The sequence below is a fragment of the Branchiostoma belcheri genome, unplaced genomic scaffold (assembly GCF_001625305.1).
Source record: "Branchiostoma belcheri isolate BF01 breed outbred unplaced genomic scaffold, Haploidv18h27 scaffold23, whole genome shotgun sequence".
Lineage (NCBI taxonomy): Eukaryota > Metazoa > Chordata > Leptocardii > Amphioxiformes > Branchiostomatidae > Branchiostoma > Branchiostoma belcheri.
Genome location: NW_017803824.1, coordinates 1660334 through 1684463, shown reverse-complemented (window position 1 = coordinate 1684463; position 24130 = coordinate 1660334). Strand labels below are relative to the sequence as shown.

General features: G+C 41.4%; 1 protein-coding gene across 1 annotated transcript in view; it reads left to right on the top strand.

Annotated features, from left to right (window-relative positions):
• The window catches only part of LOC109470648 (cytoplasmic dynein 2 heavy chain 1-like), a 71165-nt gene extending 47035 nt beyond the window's left edge, over nt 1-24130 (top strand). The window contains exons 72-89 of the mRNA XM_019769676.1: nt 11748-11813; nt 12226-12276; nt 12774-12836; nt 13460-13591; nt 13974-14046; nt 15453-15616; nt 16040-16165; nt 16567-16677; nt 17006-17161; nt 17514-17589; nt 18017-18225; nt 19025-19129; nt 19392-19508; nt 20821-21030; nt 21378-21577; nt 21860-21941; nt 23390-23509; nt 23911-24130. Of these exons, the coding sequence (XP_019625235.1) occupies nt 11748-11813; nt 12226-12276; nt 12774-12836; nt 13460-13591; nt 13974-14046; nt 15453-15616; nt 16040-16165; nt 16567-16677; nt 17006-17161; nt 17514-17589; nt 18017-18225; nt 19025-19129; nt 19392-19508; nt 20821-21030; nt 21378-21577; nt 21860-21941; nt 23390-23509; nt 23911-24066 (2217 nt within the window). The 3' untranslated portion in view covers nt 24067-24130. The remainder of the gene's footprint in view (nt 1-11747; nt 11814-12225; nt 12277-12773; nt 12837-13459; nt 13592-13973; nt 14047-15452; nt 15617-16039; nt 16166-16566; nt 16678-17005; nt 17162-17513; nt 17590-18016; nt 18226-19024; nt 19130-19391; nt 19509-20820; nt 21031-21377; nt 21578-21859; nt 21942-23389; nt 23510-23910) is intronic.

Here is a 24130-nt window from a genome sequence, read left to right as displayed (position 1 = left end):
TTGTAGGCTCAACTGTCATCTCTGGTGTAAGTTCAGTTACTACAGAGGTTGAAGTTAGCTCTGTACTCTCAGGTATCCACACTTTTGTTGAGGAGTCAGGTTCATCCATTGTAACAGGCGGTTGGGCAGTTAGCACAGTGATAATTGCAGGCAAGCGTCTTTGCTCTTCCACCTTTTGTGTTGCTGTTGTTTTTGTAGATGCAACAGGCACACTGATATCCTCAGTAGTTTCTGCTGTTGTGGTGCTTTGTTTTACCATCACCTTTGGAGTTGTTACTAGTGCAGGCTGGACAGTTGAAGTTTTGGGGAGCATTGTTGTGACCTCAATGTCATGTTGCCGCGCAGTAGAAATGTCTGTTTCTGTCGTTTGCATGCCTTTTTCAGACAAAGCTGTTGAAGTTGGCTGGACTGTTGCAGAAGTTGCTTGAGATGGTGTGTTAAGAATTTCTCCTGTCTGATTTGATGAAGTGTCGATAGAGGCATCAACATTCAGACTTTCTTGAATGCCTTCCGATGCTACTTCTGCAGATGTTTGGGTTATTGTTGTAGTGTGTTCTGTTGCTGCAGGCTGAACTGTTGTTGTCTCAATTCCTCTTGTTGTGGTCATCATCTTAGGTTCACCTGTGCTTCCCATTAACTTTTGACCAGCTACACCTGGTGAAACTGTTGTCATATTTGTGTCCAAGGTCGATGTCCCAGGTGCTGATTTCCTGGTGGTTGTTGTACTTTGTTCTGTGCTTGCCACAGTTGGCTCCGTCACCACTTCTACTGTCTTAGATAGTCTGACAGTTATGATATCTCTTAAAGCTGGAGCATTTCTAGTTGGTTGAACCTCCTTCATACCTGTATTAGCTGTTGTCTTCTTCACTGAAGGTGACATTGTCACTGTTTTCATGGAAGATGGTATTTTGGTGCTTGATTTTGTCTCACTACTTGAACTTTCAGCTTTCTGTGTTGTTAAGTCTTGTATATTTTTTGCACTAGCCACCATTGATGTTGTATTTTCTACTCTTGGAGTGGCTTGTGTCACAGTTTCTGATGATAGTTTTTCTGATGCTTTGGGTTGCTCTGTACTTTCTACTGATGTGTTCGGTACTGTTGTTCCATCCTCCTTGGCAAAGGGTTTACGTGTTGATAGGAAGTCTTCCTCTGTTGTTTGGGATAGTGTGCTGCTCAGTGTGGTATCCACAGTAGAGGCTTCATCAGGTGACTCTGTGCTGAAGAGACGTCCAAGCATGTCTTCCGTTGTGGGAGCAGGACTTGATAGCTCATCTTCAGATGCATTGCTGTCATCCTTGGTACCTTCCTGATTAGCTGTTATTTTTCCTATCATGTGAGCTGCAAGATCTGTTTCTGCTGTGAACATTTCAAAGTCTAAGGGGTCTTGTGTTGTGGTAGCTTGTCTGTCAGTTGGAGTAAGAGAGACTGGCCTCTTGGTTGTTGGGATTATTGATGGCTTTGACATCTTAGTTGTTGCACCTATAGATGGTGTTGTGGGAACTGTTACAGTGCTTGTTGTTGTCTCTTCTGCTGTACTAGTGTCACTAGTCATTGCCTTTGAAGTTGAAGTAGTTTTTGCCACTGTTGTGGTAGTAGACACAGGCATTGTTGAAACAAATGAGATGACTTCTTGTTCTTCTTCCTCTGTGAACAGAGTGTTTGCTGTCGCAGTTGTTTTTCTTGAAGGTGCTGCTGATGTCAGTTCTGTTCCCATCCTCTCATCTGTTGTTGCCACTCCTGTGGTTGTTTGAGTGGTTGTTTCTGCTAGGTTTGCCAACATGCTGTCTTTTTTATCTGATGCAGACCCCTTTCCATCCTTGCTTGGGACTGTCAGATCTGTTGGTAGGATACCCTCACTTTCTTCATCTGCCACTAGGGGATCAAATGGGCCATAGGTGACGATGATTGGTGGTTGGTAAACAGTGGTTGTCTCTCTGTCCTGATTGGATGGCTGTGTGGCATATTCTGTTGTTCCCCTCTCCTCATTGGGTGACTGAGTGACTTGCTCTGTTGTTTCTCTATCTTGATCGGCTGATTCTGTGACAAGTTCCATTACTTGTGAAGGTTTCTCGGTGAGTTCCTCTTGAACTTTTCTTCCCTCCTCTTGTTTTGGTTCCTTCGTCTTTTCCTCACCAGTCTGTTCTGCCTCAGAGTCTGTAAACAATGACATGGCTTCAGCATGCTTGCCTTCATCTTGGAGAAAGTCTTCAGATAAAATTCTCTCAACAGCCTCGTCACCCATTGCCACAGTAGTAGTCACCATAGTTTCATCTATACCATCCTGCCCATCTATATCCTCTGAGATTTCTTCTGAAGTCTCCTTAGATTCTGACTGGACAGATCTGTCACCACTTCCTTGAGAGACATCCTCAGCACTTGCTTGTATGTGAAGGCCAGAATCTGCAAATAGAGGCAACTCAGCCACACCATCAGGTACCTCCTCACACAGTACTTCAGCATGTACCATCACTTCTACATGCTGCTGCCAACTGTCATCTCCGCCTTCTTGGCTTGAACTTACAGTTGGCTGCTCATCTTGGTCAAGATTTTCCTCTTCGTCTTGCCTTTCATGGACTGTCACTTCTTCTGGAGCAAAAACCTCAGCTTCTAAGTACCTTGGAACTTCTGTGGGCATTGTTTCTGTGGTAGCCTTTGCTGTGGATGTGGTTGTTATGCTCTGAGTGTCTGCAGGTAGTGAAGTGGTAGGTGAACTCTCACCATTGTTTATGTTTGTTTGCTGTTGTGCAGTCTGAAGATTCTCATTCTGTGTGATGGTAGATGCCCCTGCACTTGATGGCTGAACAGGTAAGGAAGTGGTCAGTTGATGGTCATCCTCCGCAGGCCTTGTTGGGTCAGGAGTGGTCAGCTTCTGTTCCATTTCAGCTGACTGCTTAGTACCTATCCTGTCTTCCCTGCTGATAACTACTGTAGTTTGTGAAGTGGTTGACCAGTGTTGGTTCTTGTCTGGGCTCTGTGTAACACCTTGTTCATTTTCCATTACAAAGATTTGTTTCGATTGTGGAGTTGTGGGCTGGATTTTCTGTGTGGACTGCTCTGTTCCATCTGGCATGGCTGTTGTGGTTTGTATAGAGATTGTTTGAGCTGTGGTGGGTGTCTGTTCACTTGTTTTGCGTTCTTGTATGATGACTGGCTCTGTTGTAAGAATAGCAGATACATTATTGTTGGTCGTGTTCTTGTCACCAGGTTGGACAGTTTCTTCTACACTCTTGCTTTCCCCACCATCTTGGACTGAGCTTCCATCCCGTTGCCATCCTTTGGGAAGTTCTTGGTCTGTTCCTATTGTAACCACTTGTACTCTTTCATCTGTGTGTGCGGGCAATGCTGGCTGTAGGATGTCATGTTTCTGTGTCATCTCTACTGTTGGCCTAAGAGTGGTGGTCTCAGCAGCTGTCATGATTGTTGTTTGGGAGCTTACAGAAACATCTGTGGCCTGTTGATTTTTCTGGTTCTGTCCCATTCTAGGTGTTACCTGTGTTTGGTGCAAACTTGCAGGATCTGCTGTTGTGTTTGGTGATTGGGTTGTTGTTAGATCTACTGCCGTGCTTGGTGATTCGGTTGTTGTAGTGTCCATCTTTGTGCTTTGTGACTGTGTTGTTGTACTCAGTGAGGGGGTAGTTGTAGGATCTGCTGTTGTGCTCTGAGACTGGACAGTTTTAGGATCACTTGGTGGCTGTGTACTTTTCTCTTGGTGAGAGCTGCTTTCAGTTGGCTTTTCTGTGGTTTTCATCTTCATTGATGTTGTGTCCAGGGGAGTAGTGTCAGGTTTTGTCTCAGTCTGTTGTGCTGGCGCATCAGTTGTAGTAGCTTGGTAGGATCCACCATTCTTCCTCATTTGTGGTTGTTCGGTTGCTGTCCCAAAGACACTACTGTCATCCCCCTGCCAACCGTGTCTGAGACCTTTGCCACTTCTTCTGTCCCCACTTTCACTCACCTCACTAACTGAGGTTGCTTCTATACCTTTTGTTGCTGGAGTTGTCACCTTAGCATCCGGACCTGTTTAGGGTAGGAAGTGTTGCTTAGGAAAAATGGCATTGCTGTGTGTTGTAATGGAAACAGGGAGATGGAGGGATTTGGCATCTAATGGTTGTTGTGAATATACATTTTCAGCACCAAGGACAGAGAATGTTGAATCATTTGATAGTATCACTCAAACACTCTATCAGTAACCATAAACAGCATTGAAAAATTCTCTTCCTAGGTATATGTGTTTACCTTTTCCTTCAATGCACTTCTAAAGAGCCTGATGAAAGTTGGTACTTCTAACCTTTTTAAAGAATTGATGTTGCTAAGCAAATAATATTGCCATCCGTAGAGTTACCACAGTATCATAACTATATGATTGTGTACAAACTTCATGACATACCTTGCTCTATACCAGTCCTCTCGGGTGGTGGGGTGACAGTAGTGGTGATGGCATTTTTGGGTTGTCCAGTCCCGTCTGCAGTGACATCCACCCCATGTGTACCAGTACTGGTAGTACTACTCAGGGGGGCTGTTGTTGTAGATGCTGTGGAGACGCCATCCCAGGTGGTACTACTGGGGATGGGTTGTGTTGTCGTGGTTGGGAGTCTGCCTGTTGTATGGGTCACTCCACTTACACTGGTACTCACCCCCACATCTCTAATGCTGGGTTGTGTTGCTGTAGCAGGGTCTGGATCTACTTTCTCCACCTTTGCAGTAGAGTTGGGTTGCGTGTTGGTGAACCAGGGTGGTACCATCCCATCCCCATGTACTGGGGATGGCGGGGGTTGCACTGGCATGCAGGCTGCCTGCTGTACAGCCCCGAATGTTGTCCACAACACCAGCATGGTGAGAGGGAAGAGTGGCAAACCTGCCGCTGCAGAGGCTGTCATCCTCACAGTTCTGTGGGAAAAATCATATAAAAGAGGGGATTCATTCCTCAACCTAACTAACATCTCGCACACACAGTTGTCCCTCAGTAGGACATCAGGAGCCACATAGTTACTGTTTAGAACTTTTATTCAGCCTGTACTGTGGGAAAAATAATGATTTTCAAGCATTGTACTATTGTAGGGGTATTATAACCTGTTAATTTACTTAACACATTTCATCAAGATGAGGTAATGAGTAGTGCAGATTAGTTTCTTTCAGAAGAGTTTTTTTGGTCGCCTCAACTGTAAGGAGTGCAGGTGCTGTAGTACAAAGAGTATTGTTGGACGTAACCCGAAAAAGGACAATGAACTGTTCTATTTCTGATCAGCGCTTTGCCCGCTGCCGTCGCATTTGATATTCCGGGTATTACCCCGCTGTGCAGATTTTCTGCTTCAAGTTTTCCTACACAAGCTGGGATTAAAGAGGCTTAAAGCTCGCATGGGTGGCCGTGAATTTCGCAAACTCCGTCGCATTGTTCGGCACGGCAGGAAATCTCTTGGGAACGGGCGAGTGGTCACAGGTCGGGCCAACCTCGTCTGGTATATGGGTGGGCATCTATCAATCAGACAGGCGATCGTCGTTTGATCGCTGGTTAACAAATAAGGCCTGACCTTTCAAGACAGGATGTCTATTTCTGTCCCGGCCATTGTTGGTTCCATGTTTTTTGTGAGAAACAGAAATACTTGGTGCCGGCCTGTGGTTGCTGGGTGCACGGTACACGTGGTGAACACGCAGTGCCTGGCACGCCAATCGTACAATACTCTAACTTCCAGATCACGTCAGAACATCTGTACCTTAGGCCACGCCAATTTGATTTGTTGGTTCTCAGATCTTTTAGAAAATATATGAAGCGACAGGGAAAAAAAAAATATAAACAGACCAAGGCATCCTAAGATAGCCCCAAATGGCATGATAGGAGCCATGAAGTCAACATACCAGGCTAGTTATATTTCAGTCCATACTATGGTATGGATGAAATATATTGTGTTCTCTGATGTTTCTTCTTCTCCTCCTGCCACACAGTCAAAGGGATTCAACTCCGCCATCATTCAGCCAAATGACTTGAAATTTGGCATAGAGGTAGAGTGAGCCAATACCCCCAGGCGTTTTTTTCATTTTTTTGATACATGCCTTTGAAAAAAATTTATGAAGGTTTTTTGGGGCATTTTTCGCCAAAAAATGGATTTTTGGATCCTGAGCCCTGGTATTACAACCAAATGATCTGAAATTCGGTATGAGGGTACCTTGAACATGTGTCTACAGAATAGCAGTCACATATTTGGCATACACCACTTCCAAATGACTCATTTGGGGGACTTTAATCGGCTATTTTCAGCAAAAAAAGGGCCAAAAGTGCTATACCCGTTCCATGTTCTATCTAAAGAATGGCCTGTTCCATCTGTCGTTGGCCATGGAACACGTGTTCCATTGCGGGTTACCTGAGGTCACATTGCACGTAAGTCGTGCGGAATGACCCACACATTCAATTTTATGTGCCTAAGACCTTCAAAATGTATCAAATCTCATCATTGTTAGTATTTGCATACCTGTAATAAGACTAGTAAAGCTTTCGAGATTCAATGTGCTTGTTCTTGCATCTTTGTTCTCAATTTCATAGCTACTATATAATTCATTTATTTGAGAATCTTTGCCAGTTTTACACTGGGGTAAGTTTGGAATAGTCCACTTTTGCGTGGGAGGGAGATGGACTGAAATATGCTGTATTTGCTCCCAAGCAAATGTCGGCCTCTCTAGTTTGTAATTAAATTTCAAACCTTTGATGAAACCACTGCATTGATAGATGGAAAAACTGTAACAACACTGAAGGGAAGGGACCTCCTTCAACCAAAATACGAGCATTTTGGAGTTGACTCCGAGACTGAATTTTTTTTTTTGCAAATCAGAAATATGAAGCGGGCGACTCTGGGAACCATGTTCTTATGAGCATGAGCATATGTCATGTACATGTTACAACTTAAGACTCCAGGAAGAGTAGTGAAGTCATGTATATGTACTGTCACTAATGGATTTCGTTTAAACAATAAACCATGAACCATAGACTGCCCAACCTCCACCCCAGTACCAAGAGGTACACACGGCATGAGTCATCAGGGTTTCTTGGAACATGCCCAAGTTTTTCTTCATGAATCTTTAATTTCTGTGAAATTATGTTGCTTTCTTTTAAGCCATGCTGACCTAATCTTGTGCATGACAGTCCCAAGACACCCTGAAAATGAAAAAAAAAGGTGCAGGAAAAGACAAGACTAAAGTTTCTCCTTATGAAAATTAGGTTGTAGTCACCTCTTTGATACAAAATGATCTAGATGTAGCATGGAGTATAAACATAGCTTACTTTCAAAAATAATAGAAACGTTTTTTCAAAGAAACTACTTGCTAATCTTCTGAGGATTTATTTCTACAATATGAAATGTTCCATTGAAGATATTCTCCTGTCATTTGAACGTTTTAGCATTTGAATCCAGCAAGGCTGATTGCTGTTTTGAAGGTTGTATCACACAAACATCAGATTCTGTACTTTGTTCTCAGTATGTTTTCTGAGATTGCTAGAGACTGTAATGTTATACAGGATTTAGATAAAATAATGCAGGGGTGTGAAAGGCAAAACATTTGTTTTGTAAGCCTAATTAGTTATTCATCATTTTCATTCATCACACGTAACTGAAGCACAAGGAAAATATTTGTTATTCATTATGACTCATTACCTCATGTAATTGGTGTGAAAAATATCTTTTTCTATATATGGGTGGGAGTTCTTTCTCTAAACAGATAGACTTTACTAACTTGAGATTTCAATTATAGTCTTTTTGGATTCATAATCATCTCTGTTTCAGATGCCAGTCTTAGACCAAATCAATGTGAAGTGATCAAAAACCAAAGACATTTGCCACACACATGGAGCCCAGCCCTCAGTGTAAAAAGATAAAATTCAACAGATCCTCCAGCAACTTAAACCATTAAGATTAATCTTCTCCTGGCTACCTAACCGAATAACTACAAATTTGGTGCCGAATGGCTAGACCTTTGAAAGCCGTAGATTAAGGGATCCAATGCAATTTCAGGGCAGCAAAACAAGAAGTATCTTGCATAAGTCCATCTGATTGATATTTACTACAGTGACAGCACATATTGTCATCATTTGATACATTGAAGCATTTGAAATAGTAAAAAAACAAGCTACGTGAGGAACAAAGAGCAAGAACATTAGCTAAGGATACAAAACAGGCAACTGTTTTCCGTCAGCAACTTTGCACAGATATCAGTATACATGTGTACTTTGAAATCTGGGTTGATTCATACTAACTGTTACAAAAAATGACCAGGAAATTGACTTTGAAAATCCAGTCTTACTGCCCTGAAACTGCTTTGGGTGCAATTAACACACATATCAGCTCAACATGACTATTTCTTTCATACATTTGCGCCATAAAATTCTTCTAACTTACTCTGTAGCATGTAGCTGAAAGTTTTCTCCAAACTAATGCAAGGAAAAAGTCTGAACCATCCAATAAGTATAGAACCACATAATAAGTAAAGAATGAAGCATTTATACTAAATGCTAAACTCAGAGCAGCATTTCCCAACTTTTTCCCAAATCCCAAATTGTTTTCAAATCCAAATTCCCAAAATGTTTCCAACTCCAAAAAAATTCTCAAATCAGTTCCATGACGATTCCTCAGGGATCCTCGTGAATCTTTTCCCATTGTTGGGACTGTTTGACGCTAGCACATAAAACCTGCTGTCTGTAAACAGAGTCCTTGCCTATATAAACTCTTTACCAGACTCCATAAAAGTGATAATCTTCCACACAGTTCATTTACATTGTCAGTGTGTTTGATCAGAAAAACATAGTGACAAACCCCTTTAAATGATGGCAAATCAGTAACTTCTGTAACTTTCCAATACTCCAGCTCCAATATAGACAAGAAGAATTAGTCTAAGTTACTTTACATATAGCAAGAGTGCTATTTCTATCATAGTGATGAGTTGAATGAGATTTTGTGGGTTGAAGTACATCATAAAACACACAGTCACTGGAAAACTTCATCAACTATAGGTGTGGGGTAGGACAGGGTCGATTCAACTTACTACGTGAAAAAGTGAGAAAAACCAACTTTTGAAATCTAATATTCCCAGCATTACTATCGGCCTGATAATGCTTAGGGGCACTTTTAAGGCATAAAAATGAGGTATGGGTAGGATAGGATTGATTCAACTTTCGACTTTAAAAAGTGACCAAAAAACGACTTTTGAAATGTAATGCTCCCAGCGTACTATCGGCCTGTCAAATACTTAGGGCAACTTTAAGGCATAAAAAAGTTCCTACCTTTGAATGACAAACTTCGGGATTGAGAGAAAAACTTCCACATGCAGAGAGGGAAAATACAGTATCATGGGCAAAATCCATCTACTATAGTATAGATATCAAGGCATTAAAAAAGCTCCTACCTTTGAATGATGAACTTCAGAATGAGAGAAAATCTTCCGCTAGCAGAGAGGGAAGCTTCACCACGGCCGCGCTGCCTCCACAGTCAGGTCTGGAAGGATCCGCAGTCTCCCACACGTCCTCTGGACTGACTGCCCTTGCTCTGATGGGAAGCAATTCGGCACTGCGATCTCCCGACAAGTGGCTCAGGGAGTTGTGCATGAGGATGGGCTCGTACTTGCTCTTTCAAGGCTTTCACGGCATTGGTTCCTCGGCTCTCCCGTTGCCGGGGTAACCAATTAGATCTCCGTGGCGACCATTGTCCTCCCCGGTCCTCATGTGCTGAGTCTGTGGTTCGCCCGTGGGGAGCCTCGGGGCCTGCTGACGTCAAACCCTCTTTGGCATTCTAATGTGCAGATTTGATCTAATCAGTACTGTGACCCTCCACAATGAGGGATTGTCAAATGACCAGCAGATGTCATTGAAGTGGAAAACTGCGCTACACGAGGTGTGAATGGCGTGGCTAATCACGTTAATTACACAGCCGACAGCCATGGAATATTTATATGTGCCATTGAAGCTGGATGGTTTAACTCTGAGTCTGGGGATCTGGTGAGAAAAATGGGTACATCTCTGAATCAAAGTGGACTGTATCTTCCATCACATGCACAGCAAAAGTGACATGTCATTGATGATGAAACATACTGATGTGAAACATAACATTTTGAAGTAATTGGCCATTAATTATCCTGATGAAGGCAACAGTGGTTGTTAGAAATTTGAGTTCTGTTTAATCTTTGTGTTGGAAATTCTTGGAATAAAGTTCAACATTTTATGATTACTACCAACACAGATGAACTTTCATGATGAGATGAAACATACTGTTAACAGTAAATTTCAAAACTGTCAGCTTTAACAGTGCCAAAAAGTATGAGAGGCATTACATTGTGCTTGTTATACATGATTATTGTGTAATTCACTTTGAGTTCAAGGAAAGAATATTCCTTTATTGGCTTTTGAAGGTCAAGGAAAATGAATCTCAACTTTAAACGACCTTGGAAGGACCAAGGAGGTTCTAAGGACAAACCATTTGCAAACTGTTTGTGAGACTGTTTCTCTGGGCAAATCATAACAGAGGTCATTGACCTTTCTCTGTGGTCACATACTATTTGGGACTATTTCCCCTAAAATGCCTACTTTACATTCATGAATTTCAGCAGTAATTGCAGATGTTACGTGCATGGGTTTCCGAGAGGTTTGGAAATGACATTGAATAGGTTTCATTTTTGGCACACACAGAACTTCATCTTAGCTAGGTTTGACAATTTGAACTTGAAACTCAAAATGTCAATAATTGCCTCAAGAGGGACTATTTGACAAACCATTATCTCGTGGATACATGATGTAAACTCTAGGTTTCTGTTGTTTGTTTGTTTGTTTGTTTGTTTGTTTGTATCACATAATTGGTGGACAGCCTTCTGGAATAAAACCTCAGACTTGTTTTGTTCGGTAAATACAAACTTGGTAAAACCAGACTGATAGGGTTGATTTTGTCACACAAACTAGTGTCCGAGGACACATATCATAGATTATAAGTGTGTTGGGTTTCTTAACATGCACAAGGTTTAACTCTCCTCAAACATGAGACATCTGCTTCATGTCCCATTCTAGAGGAGTTGCCTAGCCAAAGTCAGGTAGTACTCATTTTTTACCTGCATCCAGTGAGGAAAACTGTTTGAAGTGCCTTCCCCAATGATGATATAATTGGTGTTAAACCGATTATCCACACATGTACATGGTCCAGTGGTCTACAATACAGCTGAAGTGACCTCAGAAGTGACCAAAGGACCTCTAGGCTATTTTAAGATCATAGCCAGCATGTTGGCTTTGTAGGTATTGAGTTTGGATAGACTTTGGTCACAGCAGTCGGCCCATCATTGGGTCTATAAATAGATGGTTTGAACACAAGTTTCTATTGTACACAAATTCACCGTGAATAAAAAATTATGTACTGTTGTAAAGGTTCTTTCACATGCCTTATTCATAGGTTTCATGTATTTAACTAAGTAGGTTATTGCTGAGATTTCAAATTTGTAGATTTTCTTAAAACTCTTACAATTTCTTTCATCTACATCAATAAAAGACTTTAAGGTTTCAGTAATAAATTAAATGTCAAAGAAATCATTACAGCTATGGTCCAATCCTGTCAATTTCCACCACATGATAGCCCTTAATTAAAGCTTTGGAATTTAAAAAGTTTACTAATAAATACATGACTGTACATGTGGAAAGTTAGTTTGATAGTTTTACTAATGAGAATCATATTCCTATCATACATCTGTATATAGCTAATATGTTATTTTTATACCAATCTCGTCTTCCCCTCCAGGCGGACCGCCTGATGTTTGCCATCCACCTGGTCCACGGCATGCACCCTGAGCTCTTCCAGGAACAGGTCAGTCTCCCCTGTCTCTATAGCTTTGTGATTTCAGGTGTAGCAGACAGTCGAAGTTACGAATGTTGAACTATTGCATTCACTTATTTGAAGATCTGAACTTTGTGACCGATAGCATACATAGGAACTGGACCTCTGACAAGAAAGAATAGTATAGCTGACAGTCAAACTTATGTATGTCAAACTATTGCTACGTTTAACGGAGGGGACCGGCCATTCATCATTCATGAACGTTCCAAAGTTTTAAATAACCGAGTTTAGAACCAGTAACTCATTGGTGCGTTTCTGTGTCTTCCTCCTCTTCCCTTAACACAGGGATTGAGATATTGGTAGTTTTTCTGACTACCTGCACTGGTGTAAGTTTGTTTCCTTGACATTTATGAATGAGTGGTTTGTGTTCTTGATTGTCCAGGAGTGGGAGATGTTCCTGGGTCTCATCATCTCAGACACCTTCAGGAGGCAGGTGAGAACTGAGCCCGACATTTACAGGAGACACTGAGAACCCTGCTAAGATACTAGCCAATATACTAGTCCACATTTCTTTGCTATCATCTTCTTGGTAGGACTTACAAGTTTGAATATCTATAGACTATATAGAAGATGTTTTTTTGCAATGGTTGAAACTCAATTAAAAAAAACCAGCCAAAGATCCTGGTCCAATCATTCCTCAAAATTTTTATTATTTGTCTCCCATTGCGCCAGCCCCTATAATCATGGAAATATTGTGACCATTTAAAGGGTCTCTTGTGCTGGGATACCTGCCCAGTTGTTTTTTCGTTAGCACAGAATACATAATTCACAGAGTCCCATGCATAAAACATGAGGTACCCAGGGGGTTAGAGGAAGCCAGACCTTCGCAATTAGACAAGTTCACACGTGATTACAGGATTATGTCAAACCACAACAAATCACTAATTACTTTAATTACTTCCTAATGAACTGCAGGACTCCCAGAAACAGCTGAGAGATTCTCTCCCGTCATGGATCGACCAGGAACGAGCTACAGATGTTCATCAACTCAAGGTAAACAAACCACTTGTTGTAAACGTGCAATGATTTACATTGTATTAACCTTGGTGTCATTTTCTCAAAGTCTTCTACAATCTTGCATCTTGGAGCCCTTAGATATGTTTATTAGATACCCTTTTTGAATACAGATTATACATGTACGTATTTAAAAAAGGTATCTATTATAATAATAATATCTAGGAGCTCCAAGCATTGGTAAAATAGCAAGAAACAATAAGAAATTCCCATTGAAAATTTTACAGATTTCAGTCATGTGAATAGGTAGTACTGAATTATTACAACATTAGGCACCACTGTTGCAGGTGAAAACTTGTGTGCTTCATCATTATAATGGTTTCTTGATAAAAGATACAATAATATTGTAGTGAATAGTAATACTTAGAGCCTATTGTGAGACTCAGTATCATTATTCCAACCAATCACCCAGTTTTCATAATCCAACAACCAAGCCCAGTCAAAACAACCAAGCCCAGTTAACAACCATATTTCCTTGGTCCCATGAGTGGTCGTTGGATACAAGTTTGACTGTGTTACAATTTGTAAGTTTATATACAATCAACTACATGTATGTCAGGAGTAATTTGGCTCACAAATAAACCATGTGTCTCTGTCCTCAGACAAACTTCCCCAGCCTGCACCAGACCTTGAACTTGGAGGACAGTGACCTGTGGCTGAACTTCTCTCGCAGCTCTCAGTGTGAGCAGGAGTTCCCACCGCCCATCGCAAACAAGATCTCCCTCTTCCAACAGGTAAGGAAACTTCTTACTACTCGCTCAGTATCATTTGTTACCAAATTCATGTAGATGTGATACATCTCAGTGCTCAGGACTTTCTCACAATTTCAGGTCAGTAAAATGCGAGTTTTAATACATGAGTAATTGTCATGATTTGCTGTTAATAGCATGCTTGTTAAAGTTGTAAGGTTGATAAATATGTATCCATGTATACTTGATGTGTGTGTTACTTGTGCATACATGTAATACTATGTGTTTCTGGCCCAGGTGTACGGTCAAGTCACTCTGTCTTCTCTGATCATGCCTTTTTCGGCATTGAAACACTTGAGAGGTACATGTACCTCAAATCTTTCTTCAGATCACACAGAATATGCTGAACAGGTTGTTGTTGTTGTAGGTCCTGCTGGTACAGACCATCCGCCCTGACAGACTACAGAGTGCTATGAGTCTGTTTGCTCACAAGGCTCTCAGTAAGTACTGCTTACATCTGTGGATAATTTTATTTTTATTTCATTTTATTTATTTAACCAGGGGTTACATGTTGCCATGTTAGCAATTTTCAATGTGCCCTGCATGCATAAACAAAGTAGAAAACAAATGTACAAACTAACTTTAGAAGAATTATGTTAAAATATTGATACATTGCTCATAAAAATAAAAAATGCTTCAAAATGATACAACAAACTAATATAGTACATAAAAAGTTTACTTCTGTAACAGAATACAATATTTCAAATTGCTAGTTTCTCACTATGCAAACTTCTAGTCTAGTAAGACAATAATGTAACTTAATCATTCCTATGCCGTGTAATTTTTATTCCAGTTTTAATCACAGTAACTGTTGATTTGTCATTTTCTGGTGAACGCCATTGGGACAGCACAATTGTAGTAACACGTAGCCAGGGTGTTCTTGTCTCATGGTCTTTCATAACAAAATCTATTCTCATTTTGTTGATGTTTTGTTATTCCCATTTTTTGTCACCTGCATTGAATATTTTGGACATCAGTATCAGAAGGTATTTCCACTCACTGGGTGGCAATTTTTATAAAAGATTCCACTATTCACCAGTCCTACACTTTAACTGCACCCTACAAACCTGTATTAGTTTGTGGCTATTAAAGATGTTCATGATTTTATAATGTTTCAAAAAGAGTACGAGTTTTACCTTCCACTCTGATTGTTAGCAGTCTCAAGATCTCTTCTATGTAAGCATGTACATTAGACTGGCTTTCCACTCTTCCAGTTGAATGCAACTACTGATTCAAAAGTTACTTTTGTACACAACCAAGTATTTTATTCAGCAGACGTTTCAGTGACCGTCTGTCACCTTCCTCAAGGCAATTCTGACTGGTTCACATTGCACAGCACAGGTGTCGCTGCTGTACATGTAGATGCATTCCCAAACTCTAATACATTGGATGCTCTAGCCAAAAGTTCCTATACTTTAAGCACTGTAATTGAAGGAGCAAAACTCTTGAAGTAATATATTTAATGCTTCCTCACTACCGTAGATATGAAGGAACTTTCTCCCAAGACATTGAACCTGAAGAGATTGTACAGTACAGAGACCCAACTTCTGATTCAAAAGTTATGATATAGCCAAAAATTCCTATACATAGTCATTGTTATTAAAGGAGCAAACCTCTTGAAGTAATATATATACTAAATAAATGCATTTGATGCTTCCTCACTACCCCAGATATGAAGGAACTTTCCCCCAAGACTCTGAACCTGAAGAGGCTGTACAGTACAGAGACCCAACTACTGATTCATAAGTTATCATATAGCCAAAATTTTATAAAATCGTTGTAATTAAAGGAGCAAAACTCTTGAAGTTGAATTAATACATTTGATGCTTCCTCACTACTACCCCAGATATGAAGGAACTTTCCCCCAAGACGTTGAACCTGAAGAGGCTGTACAGTACGGAGACGACGTCGACAGAGCCCATCCTCATCATCATCTCTCCTGGAGCGGACCCATCGCAGGAGCTACAGGAGCTGGCCTCCGCTACTGTAGGGGCTGACCGCTACCATCAGGTATGTACATTTTTTGTTTGTTTCCGTAACCACCTTTTTTAGGTGTAGCACACCAGTTCTGTACGTGTAAGTACAAGCTGTGTAAGACTGGACTTGAAGGTTTGAACCACTCACACTGGGAGGGTCCCCTACTCTTTTCGATAAGTGCAGTGGGTTCTTTAACATGCCTGGGATGTGGCTCTCCCCAAACACGGGACCTCCATTTGAAGTCCTACCCGAGGGACATCCCTAACCGAAGTAGGTTACGCCACACAGTTACAGTTACAGACACATGACCTTATTCACACAAGTCTTTACAGATACGTGACGTCAGCAACCGATCAAAAGTGCCAGGGAGTTTATATCGTCCACCGTTTCTGTTAAGTGTTGGCTGGAGAACCCTGATATGTATGGCTCAGTGTTGTTGTTTGTGGTATCCTGCAGGTTGCCATGGGGCAGGGCCAGGCTGACGTAGCCCTGCAGCTGCTACACGAGTGTGCCAGGAACGGGGAGTGGATGTGTCTCAAGAACCTGCACCTGGTCACTGCATGGCTGCCGGTCTTAGAGAAGGTTTGATTTTTTTTTCTTATTTGCACATAGATACAACAAAATCCATAATCAAATAATAGAAAATGGACAAATATGCCCAAACAGAGTAGTAAATAATAGTAATTACATTAACAAGAAGTCAAATTGAGAAGTGAAAAATTAAAGGTGTCAGAAGAAGTCATCCATTGTCGTTTACAGAAGAGCACACCAAGAATTAGCAATTGTGCGAGTATGATGATGATAATGTGCAAGGAATCAGAACACAGTTCTCTGGCATACCATGTATATTGAAATACTATGTGCTTGGCAATTGCCTTTAAGTTACTAGTATCAGTGTCGTTTACAAAAGAGCACACCAAGAACTAGTGTGAGTATGCTATGAATGTATTTGTGGCTAACTGTTCTGAACCTTTACCCATCAGGAGTTGAACAGTCTCCAGCCGCACCAGGACTTCCGTCTGTGGATGACGGCTGAGGTTCACTCCCAGTTCCCCACCATCCTGCTGCAGTCCAGTCTCAAGATCACCTTCGAGGTGTGAAACTTAGAACATTTTTCTTTTTGAATGTTTATCATATACCGTGTGACATCTTACCTTGTAGGCGGTCTAGAGTTCTATGTTCAAGGATTAGGTGTAACAAGTGTAATGTAGACAGCTGTCGCCTCACCGCATGCCTGCGAAGCTGGTTTGTTACGCTGAAGGGCGGTTATACCGGCTATACAGATACAGAAGTTGGTGTGTTACGCTGAAAGGCGGTTATACCGGCTATGCAGATACAGAAGCTGGTGTGTTACGCTGAAGGGTGGTTATACCGGCTATACAGATACAGATTATATGATCGCAATGCCTCTCTCTCCTCCAGGCACCACCTGGTATCAAGAAGAACCTGCAGCGTACGTACGACGCCTGGCCTCCTGAGTTCATCGCTAAGGGCGGGAATGTGGTGCGCTCCCAGGCGTTCTTCGCCCTGGCCTGGTTCCACGCCGTCTGTCAGGAACGCAGGAACTATATCCCTCAGGTATGGTGGAGGGGTGTGCTTCAACAGCACGTTTAACTATTAGGCCACATCAAGTAATTTTATTTTGACGTCCTCCGGAGACCCTAAGTGTAATGTGAGAGTGTGAAAAAGTACAAGAAGGGCTGAAAGAAACAAGATGCCTAGATTTGAAATACACACGTGTATACTAAAGGACAACAAATGTTAGGACACAGGCAATCAGATAACAGGTCTGTCTGCATATCTTCTGCCTGAAATAACCTATTATTTCTCTAAATTGAATGTGTAGAAATTACTTTGTTCATAATTTTGATTACTAAAAGTATGGTATTTGTTTGGCTACAATCTACCGTATATGATATTGTACCTCCAGGGCTGGACCAAGTTTTATGAGTACTCCACAGCAGACCTGCGAGCAGCAGCAGATATCATTGATCGCCTCTTTACTGGTAAGAGATGCAAGACTTTACAATTTATAACATACAGTCACTTATATGTATTATAGCATGTACATGACGTTGTACATGTAAATCTTAGAATCTTTCAATGATATGCTTTCAAGACATGAAAAACGATGACCATTGAACAGTAAGATCAGTTTTCAATCCTACTCTTTTGGTTATTTCATAGCAGCTTAAGTACAGATATGGGCCACAACCCTTAGGCAAATAAATAAACTATAAACACATAACCATTACTTGAAAGACTTTAAGTCTTGGGGTGTTTTGGAAGTAAGCACAGGCATGTATCTTTGAAATACTGAGCTTAGCCATTGATATGAACATGTAGCTGTTTTATTATGTAGAAGTTTTCTACCATTTGTGATGGCTGTCTTGGCATTAATCAAATGAATCGATTTTGTCCTATCACAACCAGACCAGCGGGAAGTGCCGTGGGAGTTTGTCCACGGTCTGTTGGAGAATGCGATCTACGGGGGCCGTGTGGACAACAACTGTGACATGTCTGTGCTGCACTCCTACCTGGTGCAGTACTTCGACAAGTCCCTGCTGGCCGGCAGTAGCTCCCGGGGGAGGGGGAAGAGGCTGGCACCGGGGGTCTCCATGCCTTCATCATGCCACTATGGGGTGGGTAAAAGATATATCGGATTCTGTATTATATTTGTTTGTTTGTTTGTTTGTTTGTTTGGTTATAATATATATTTAAGTCCAGCTGTAAACTTGCTGCTACCACATGCCTACAAAACTGGCGTGCTTCACTGAAAGGTTGCACCAAAGGACCAAATATGCATTCAAAAAGTTACACTTGTAGAGTAGAAAGAATGTTTTAAAAATGTAATAGTTTGTAGATTGTTAAGCCACCTTATATGCTGCCACAATGTTTTTGTCATGTCTTGTCAGCAGGGCAAGCCCTTTGCCATCCCAAGCTAGTTGGGCTGCTCTGGCTGTAAGGGCTAAATAGCCAAACCGATAAATAAAAATACTGTTAGGCCACACCAATTTAATTTCTTGGTTAACGGATTTTTCTAGAAAAATAATGGAGCGGGCGGGCGAAAAAAAAAAAAAAATAAAACCAGGCCTAGGCATCCTATTATGGCCCAAAATGGTACGATAGGAGCCATGAAGTCAACACACCAGGCTGGTTCAAAATTTAAACAATGAATTTTGAACTTTTAATGATACTACTGCATTGAAAGATGGAATGACTGTAACAAGTAGTAAGAAAAGGACTGTTTTCAACTGTTCAGGGCAAAATATAAGCATTTTGCAGTTGATTCTGAATTTTTATTTGCAAATCAGAAAAAAATGAAGCGGCAAATCCGTTAACCAAGAAATTAAATTGGTGTGGCCTTAGCTTACAATTTTCTTGAAAAATGCAATTTGTATTACGGTTTCAAAACAACTGTCTCTTATTATCTCCCAACAGGACTACCAGGACGTGATTGAGGGCCTTCCAGAGGACGACAAACCTGCGTACTTCGGGCTCCCCGCTAACATCGAGCGGTCTGCCCAGCGAATCATCAGCGGACAGGTGATTTATTTTTATGTTTACTGAAGGAAAACATATTGTTTTTGCTCAGTTTCCTCTTCTCCAAACACAAAAGGTCAATGACCTGAACCAGACGTCTTTCACGGTGGTAACTGGTGTTGGGATACATCACTGAGTTCAAGAGGGGCTGCATTGTCACAATGTATGTAGATTGGACGTAATTCAGCGTTCCCACTGCAATGTTCAATAAAATCATCTTGAAAACCTGTATACTGACAGAGTTAACCGAATTATGCTTGTGCAGGTGATCGGTCAGCTAAAAGTGCTGATGAGGTCTGAGGCAGCTGCAGAGAAGTTTGATCGGGAGACGTGGTCCACGGAACTGTCGCCGATCCTCAACCTGTGGAAAAAACTCAACCAGGTCTGTGTCACATGGCAGGGGGCTATCATAAAGAAAAAGAAACAACCCACTAATTTTATTTATTGATTCTCTTACAAATTTATACCAAGCTGGTAGATTAGAAGGAAAGCAGACTATACCTTGCTTCAAACTGTTCCAGGATGTCAATATAGTCAAGTTTTCCTCACAGTTTTGTTTGCTTGAGAATGAAGAAGTAAAATTGGTGCGGCCCCTAGATAGGCATATTGGGAAGAAAGTTTTCGTTATGTTTTTTGATTACTCAGTTAATAGGTCTACATCATTGAATTCTATACAGACCAGTAGTAGACTTTTTTCAATTCCCCAAGAGTACATGTTTGACAATTTCTGATGGCAACAGTTCACTTTCATAATACATGCATGATCAAGAGTGTAAGGAAGACATTGTTAGATATTCGTGCAGTTGTTTAGCTTAGAAAATAAGCTGTGAATTCCCTAACATTAGATCAAAGGCCATCACTTGGAGCATGGAGTTTTGCCCGATAAGCATTTCATAGTGCAGGCAATGAGACTAATGGCAGGACTGCAGGCAAGTCAAGTACCAGTAGACTTCGTTCACCATGTTTATTGTTCATTGTTTTATTTGTTTCATTGGTTCAGCTGTACAAAAGACAGCCAGGGTTGCCCAACTAGTTACATGAACAAGAATATTTTAAATGGCTAACCCTGGAATTGTTCATTGTCGTTACAACAGTTCATTTCTGACATCTTCAGGTGTTCTTCTTCTCCCATCATGTTCTTCTCCCACCAGTGTATGATGTTACGACATTGTTGGGCACTTTAGGGCCCTTCTAACTTTATGAGATCTCATTCTTTAAGTGACGCTGGCAATGTTGGAATGTTGTCACCTACGTTTCTGTTGTTGGTTGTTTTTTGTTTCATTGTTGTGTATGTTGATTGATTTGTTGGTTCATCAGTTGGTTTCTGATAGGGTGCTTAATCATTTTGAATGGGTTGGCCTATCTAGAGACATTTTTGTCTCTAGATAGGCCTAGACCTATAGGAAGATGCCAATGAGTTTTGTTATAGACCCAAGTCGAAATCTACTTCAAGACAATTCAACAATGTGCTGCCCTCTGTTGATCTGTCAAGAAAATGCAGCTAAGATGTTGAAGTGCAGCTAAGATGTTGCTTAACACAGTACTTTTTCTGTGTACTACAAGTCTTTATTTTAAGACTCAAGAATTATTTTTTATCTAGTGTATATAGTATATAGTGCACTTGTAGTGGAAATAGTTAATTCAAGGCAGTTAATACAATCATTATGTCAAATCCAACTCTTATCCCTTTGCAGGCCTCGCAGCTGCTGCAGCAGCGCATCGCTGCGCCGAGTGACCAGGCCGACAAGCCCATCATCTCCTTCATCCAGCTGGAGCGCTTCTCGTCTGTCAAGCTGGTGCAGAACGTGCACCAGTCGCTCGCCGCGCTCAGCCGCGTGATCCGTGGGACCAGCCTGCTCACATCTGACGTACAGACCCTGGCAAAGTCACTGCTCAGGCAGGAGGTATGTACAGTGTGACACTATAAGAAAGGTGTAAAAGGAATGTCCGAACAATTACGTTATTGTTCGTTTGATGTCTGAACGGCTACGTTAAGATGTTAGAATCTAAGAACAAACACTAGGAATAAGGCAGGTTTTTTAAGTTGAAGTCTTAGCGTTCAGATGCCTTTTTTGTGCTCTTGTCTTTCTTTTCTCTTTCCTCCTCCTGATCTCCATATCTCACAAAGGGGTAGATCAGCAGGAGGATCTGCAAGCTAGTTTGTAAATACAGAATGGAGTCAGACAAATTCATTTAGTCATAGGCTCTTGTAATTTAAGACACTCAACATATTATTGTTCTCCCCCTGCAGACCCCAGGCGGTTGGCAGAGCATGTGGGAAGGCCCAGAAGACCCCATGCAGTACCTCCGTGCGCTGGTGGCTCGGGCCATGGCTATCCAGGGCTGGGCGGAGAGGGCGGAGGCAGGGACACTGCTGAGGGACATCCTGGACCTCTCCGAACTGTTCCACCCGGATACCTTCCTCAACGCACTAAGACAACAGACTGCAAGGTACTGTATTTGTCAGTTTATCATGTAGAGCAAAATTATCAACAAAAGTTCACCAACAATTACTCTGATTTGCCTCAGTCTCAAAATTTTCCAGAGGAGCAGGCCCCCGGACCCGGATTGCAAGCACTGTTGTGTGTACTGTGCTCCCCCGAACAGAACCTGGGCTAATGGAAAAAAAATTGAGCTGGCTAGAGCCCTGATAAGAATTGCATAGATTATGCTATCAAACAGACGGTATACATACATTTTGTAGTAACATGACTAAATCCTGTTATTCTGTAGGGACCTGCGCTGTCCTATGGACAGTCTGAAGTTTGTCAGCAGCTGGAAGGGCAACATCTCAGGCGCCAAGCTGGCTGTGAAGGTGAGCAGCACTTTAGATACTTCATCTTAGAGTGCTGTGAAAAAAAGCTTATAACAGTCATGTGATACAGAAGAAATGCATCCTAGTATTTATATTTCAGTCCATACCATGGTATGGATGAAATATATTGTGTTCCCTCATGTTTCTCCTTCTTCTTCTTCTTCTTCTCCTGCCACTCGCTCTGAGGGATTCAACTCCGCCATCATTCAGCCAAATGACTTGAAATTTGGCATGGAGGTAGAGTGGGCCAATACCCCCAGGCGTTTTTTTCATTTTTTTGATACATGCCTTTGAAAATTTTTTATGAAGGTTTTTTAGGGCATTTTTCGCGAAAAAAATGGATTTTTGGATCCTGAGCCCTGGTTTTACAACCAAATGATCTGAAATTCGGTATAAGGGTACCTTGAACATGTGTCTACAGAATAGCAGTCACATATTTGGCATACACCACTTCCAAATGACTCATTTGGGGGACTTTAATAGCTATTTTCAGCAAAAAAGGGCCAAAAGTGCTGTACCCGTTCCATGTTCTATCTAAAGAATGACCGGTTCCATCCATGGAACACGTGTTCCATTGCGGGTTACCTGAGGTCACATTGCACCTAAGTGGTGCGTAATGACCCACACATTCAATTTTATGTGCCTAAGACCTTCAAAATGTATCAAATCTCATGATTGTTAGTTTTTGCATACCTGTAATAAGATTAGTAAAGCTTTCGAGATTCAAAGTACTTGTTGTTGCATCTTTGTTCTCATATACTTGTAGCTACTATTTAATTCATTTATTTGAGAACCTTTGCCAGTTTTGCACTGGGGTAGTCCACTTTTGCGTGGGAAGGAGATGGACTGAAATATGCTGTATTTGCTCCCAAGCAAATGTCGGCCTTTCTAGTATTACAGTGTGTTGTGTTGTGTTTTCCCTGTCCCTGGTGCTGAAAGGTGTTCCTTTAATTACATGGCCATTCAAATTTCTAACCCTTCTACTCCGTTGTGACAGTTATAATTCTGAAACTGCACGGCTGATACTGATTTGAAGGCACTCCATGCAGGTGGCACTTTTAGAGATACCACACAGAAATACATTGAATACAGTTATACTATCTACATGTACTGTAAACACAATACTAACTACATGTGTTGTATTCTAAACAACATACTGTTAGGTGTATGGAATGAAAAGATGGCTGATTACTAGTAGTACCATCTTGTTTTGCAGTTGTATGTTCATTAAACTGTTGTAGCTGAAACTGCTTGAAAAGCCTATTAGTAAAATTAATGTTTTCCAAACCAAGGCACTAAATACGGTGTGATAAGGCACTAGATATTGGACATGAATCTTAAAGTTTGTAGCACCAAGTTTTAGACACTAATCTTTGTAGCTTTGTGATGAATACTAAATTTTATGGTTGCCTTAGTTTCCAATGTTTGCCATTGTCTCACCATGACAGATTGGTGGGCTGATGTTAGAGGGTTGCTCCTTCAATGGAAGCCGTCTGTCAGAGAACCAGCGAGACTCCCCCAGTGTCTGCATCGTACCAAACTTTACTGTGGCCTGGATTGACAGTAAGGTCAGTACCAACCTGTCCACTGGGCAGTGACATGTATTTAAAAGCATATCGACTACAATGTTGTGTTGTCCCTGTCCTTGGTGCTGAAAGTTGTTCCAGAGCTTTAAATGGTGCTGTAATGAAAACATATTGTTTTTGCGCTGTTTCCTCTTCTTCTTCTCCAAACCAATAAGGTCAATGACCTGAACAAGATGTCTGTCACCATGGTAACTAGTATTGGGTTTCATCATGTTGCAATTTTATAGCAGGAGGGATTTATACTCCTGTCTGACCATATATATGAATGTGTTTGATTTCAGTAAGAATTAACAGAGCAGACCATACGTGAAGGTTAACATTATGTAATGCATTTGCTTTGCAAACGTACCTTTGTACTGTAACACTATTTCTGATTGGTGCAGGCTGCCGACCCCTACCCAGAGGAAGAGGTCATCCAGCTGCCGCTGTACTTCAGCGCCGACCGTGACCGGATCGTGAACCAGGTTAAGGTGCCGTGTGGCGGCAACCAGGACCAGTGGGTGCAGTGTGGAGCCGCCCTCTTCCTCAAGAGTCAGTGATGTCATAGCTGACCACCCAACTTGTGTGCACAAGGACTGGTGATGTCACACAAATCTGCAATGT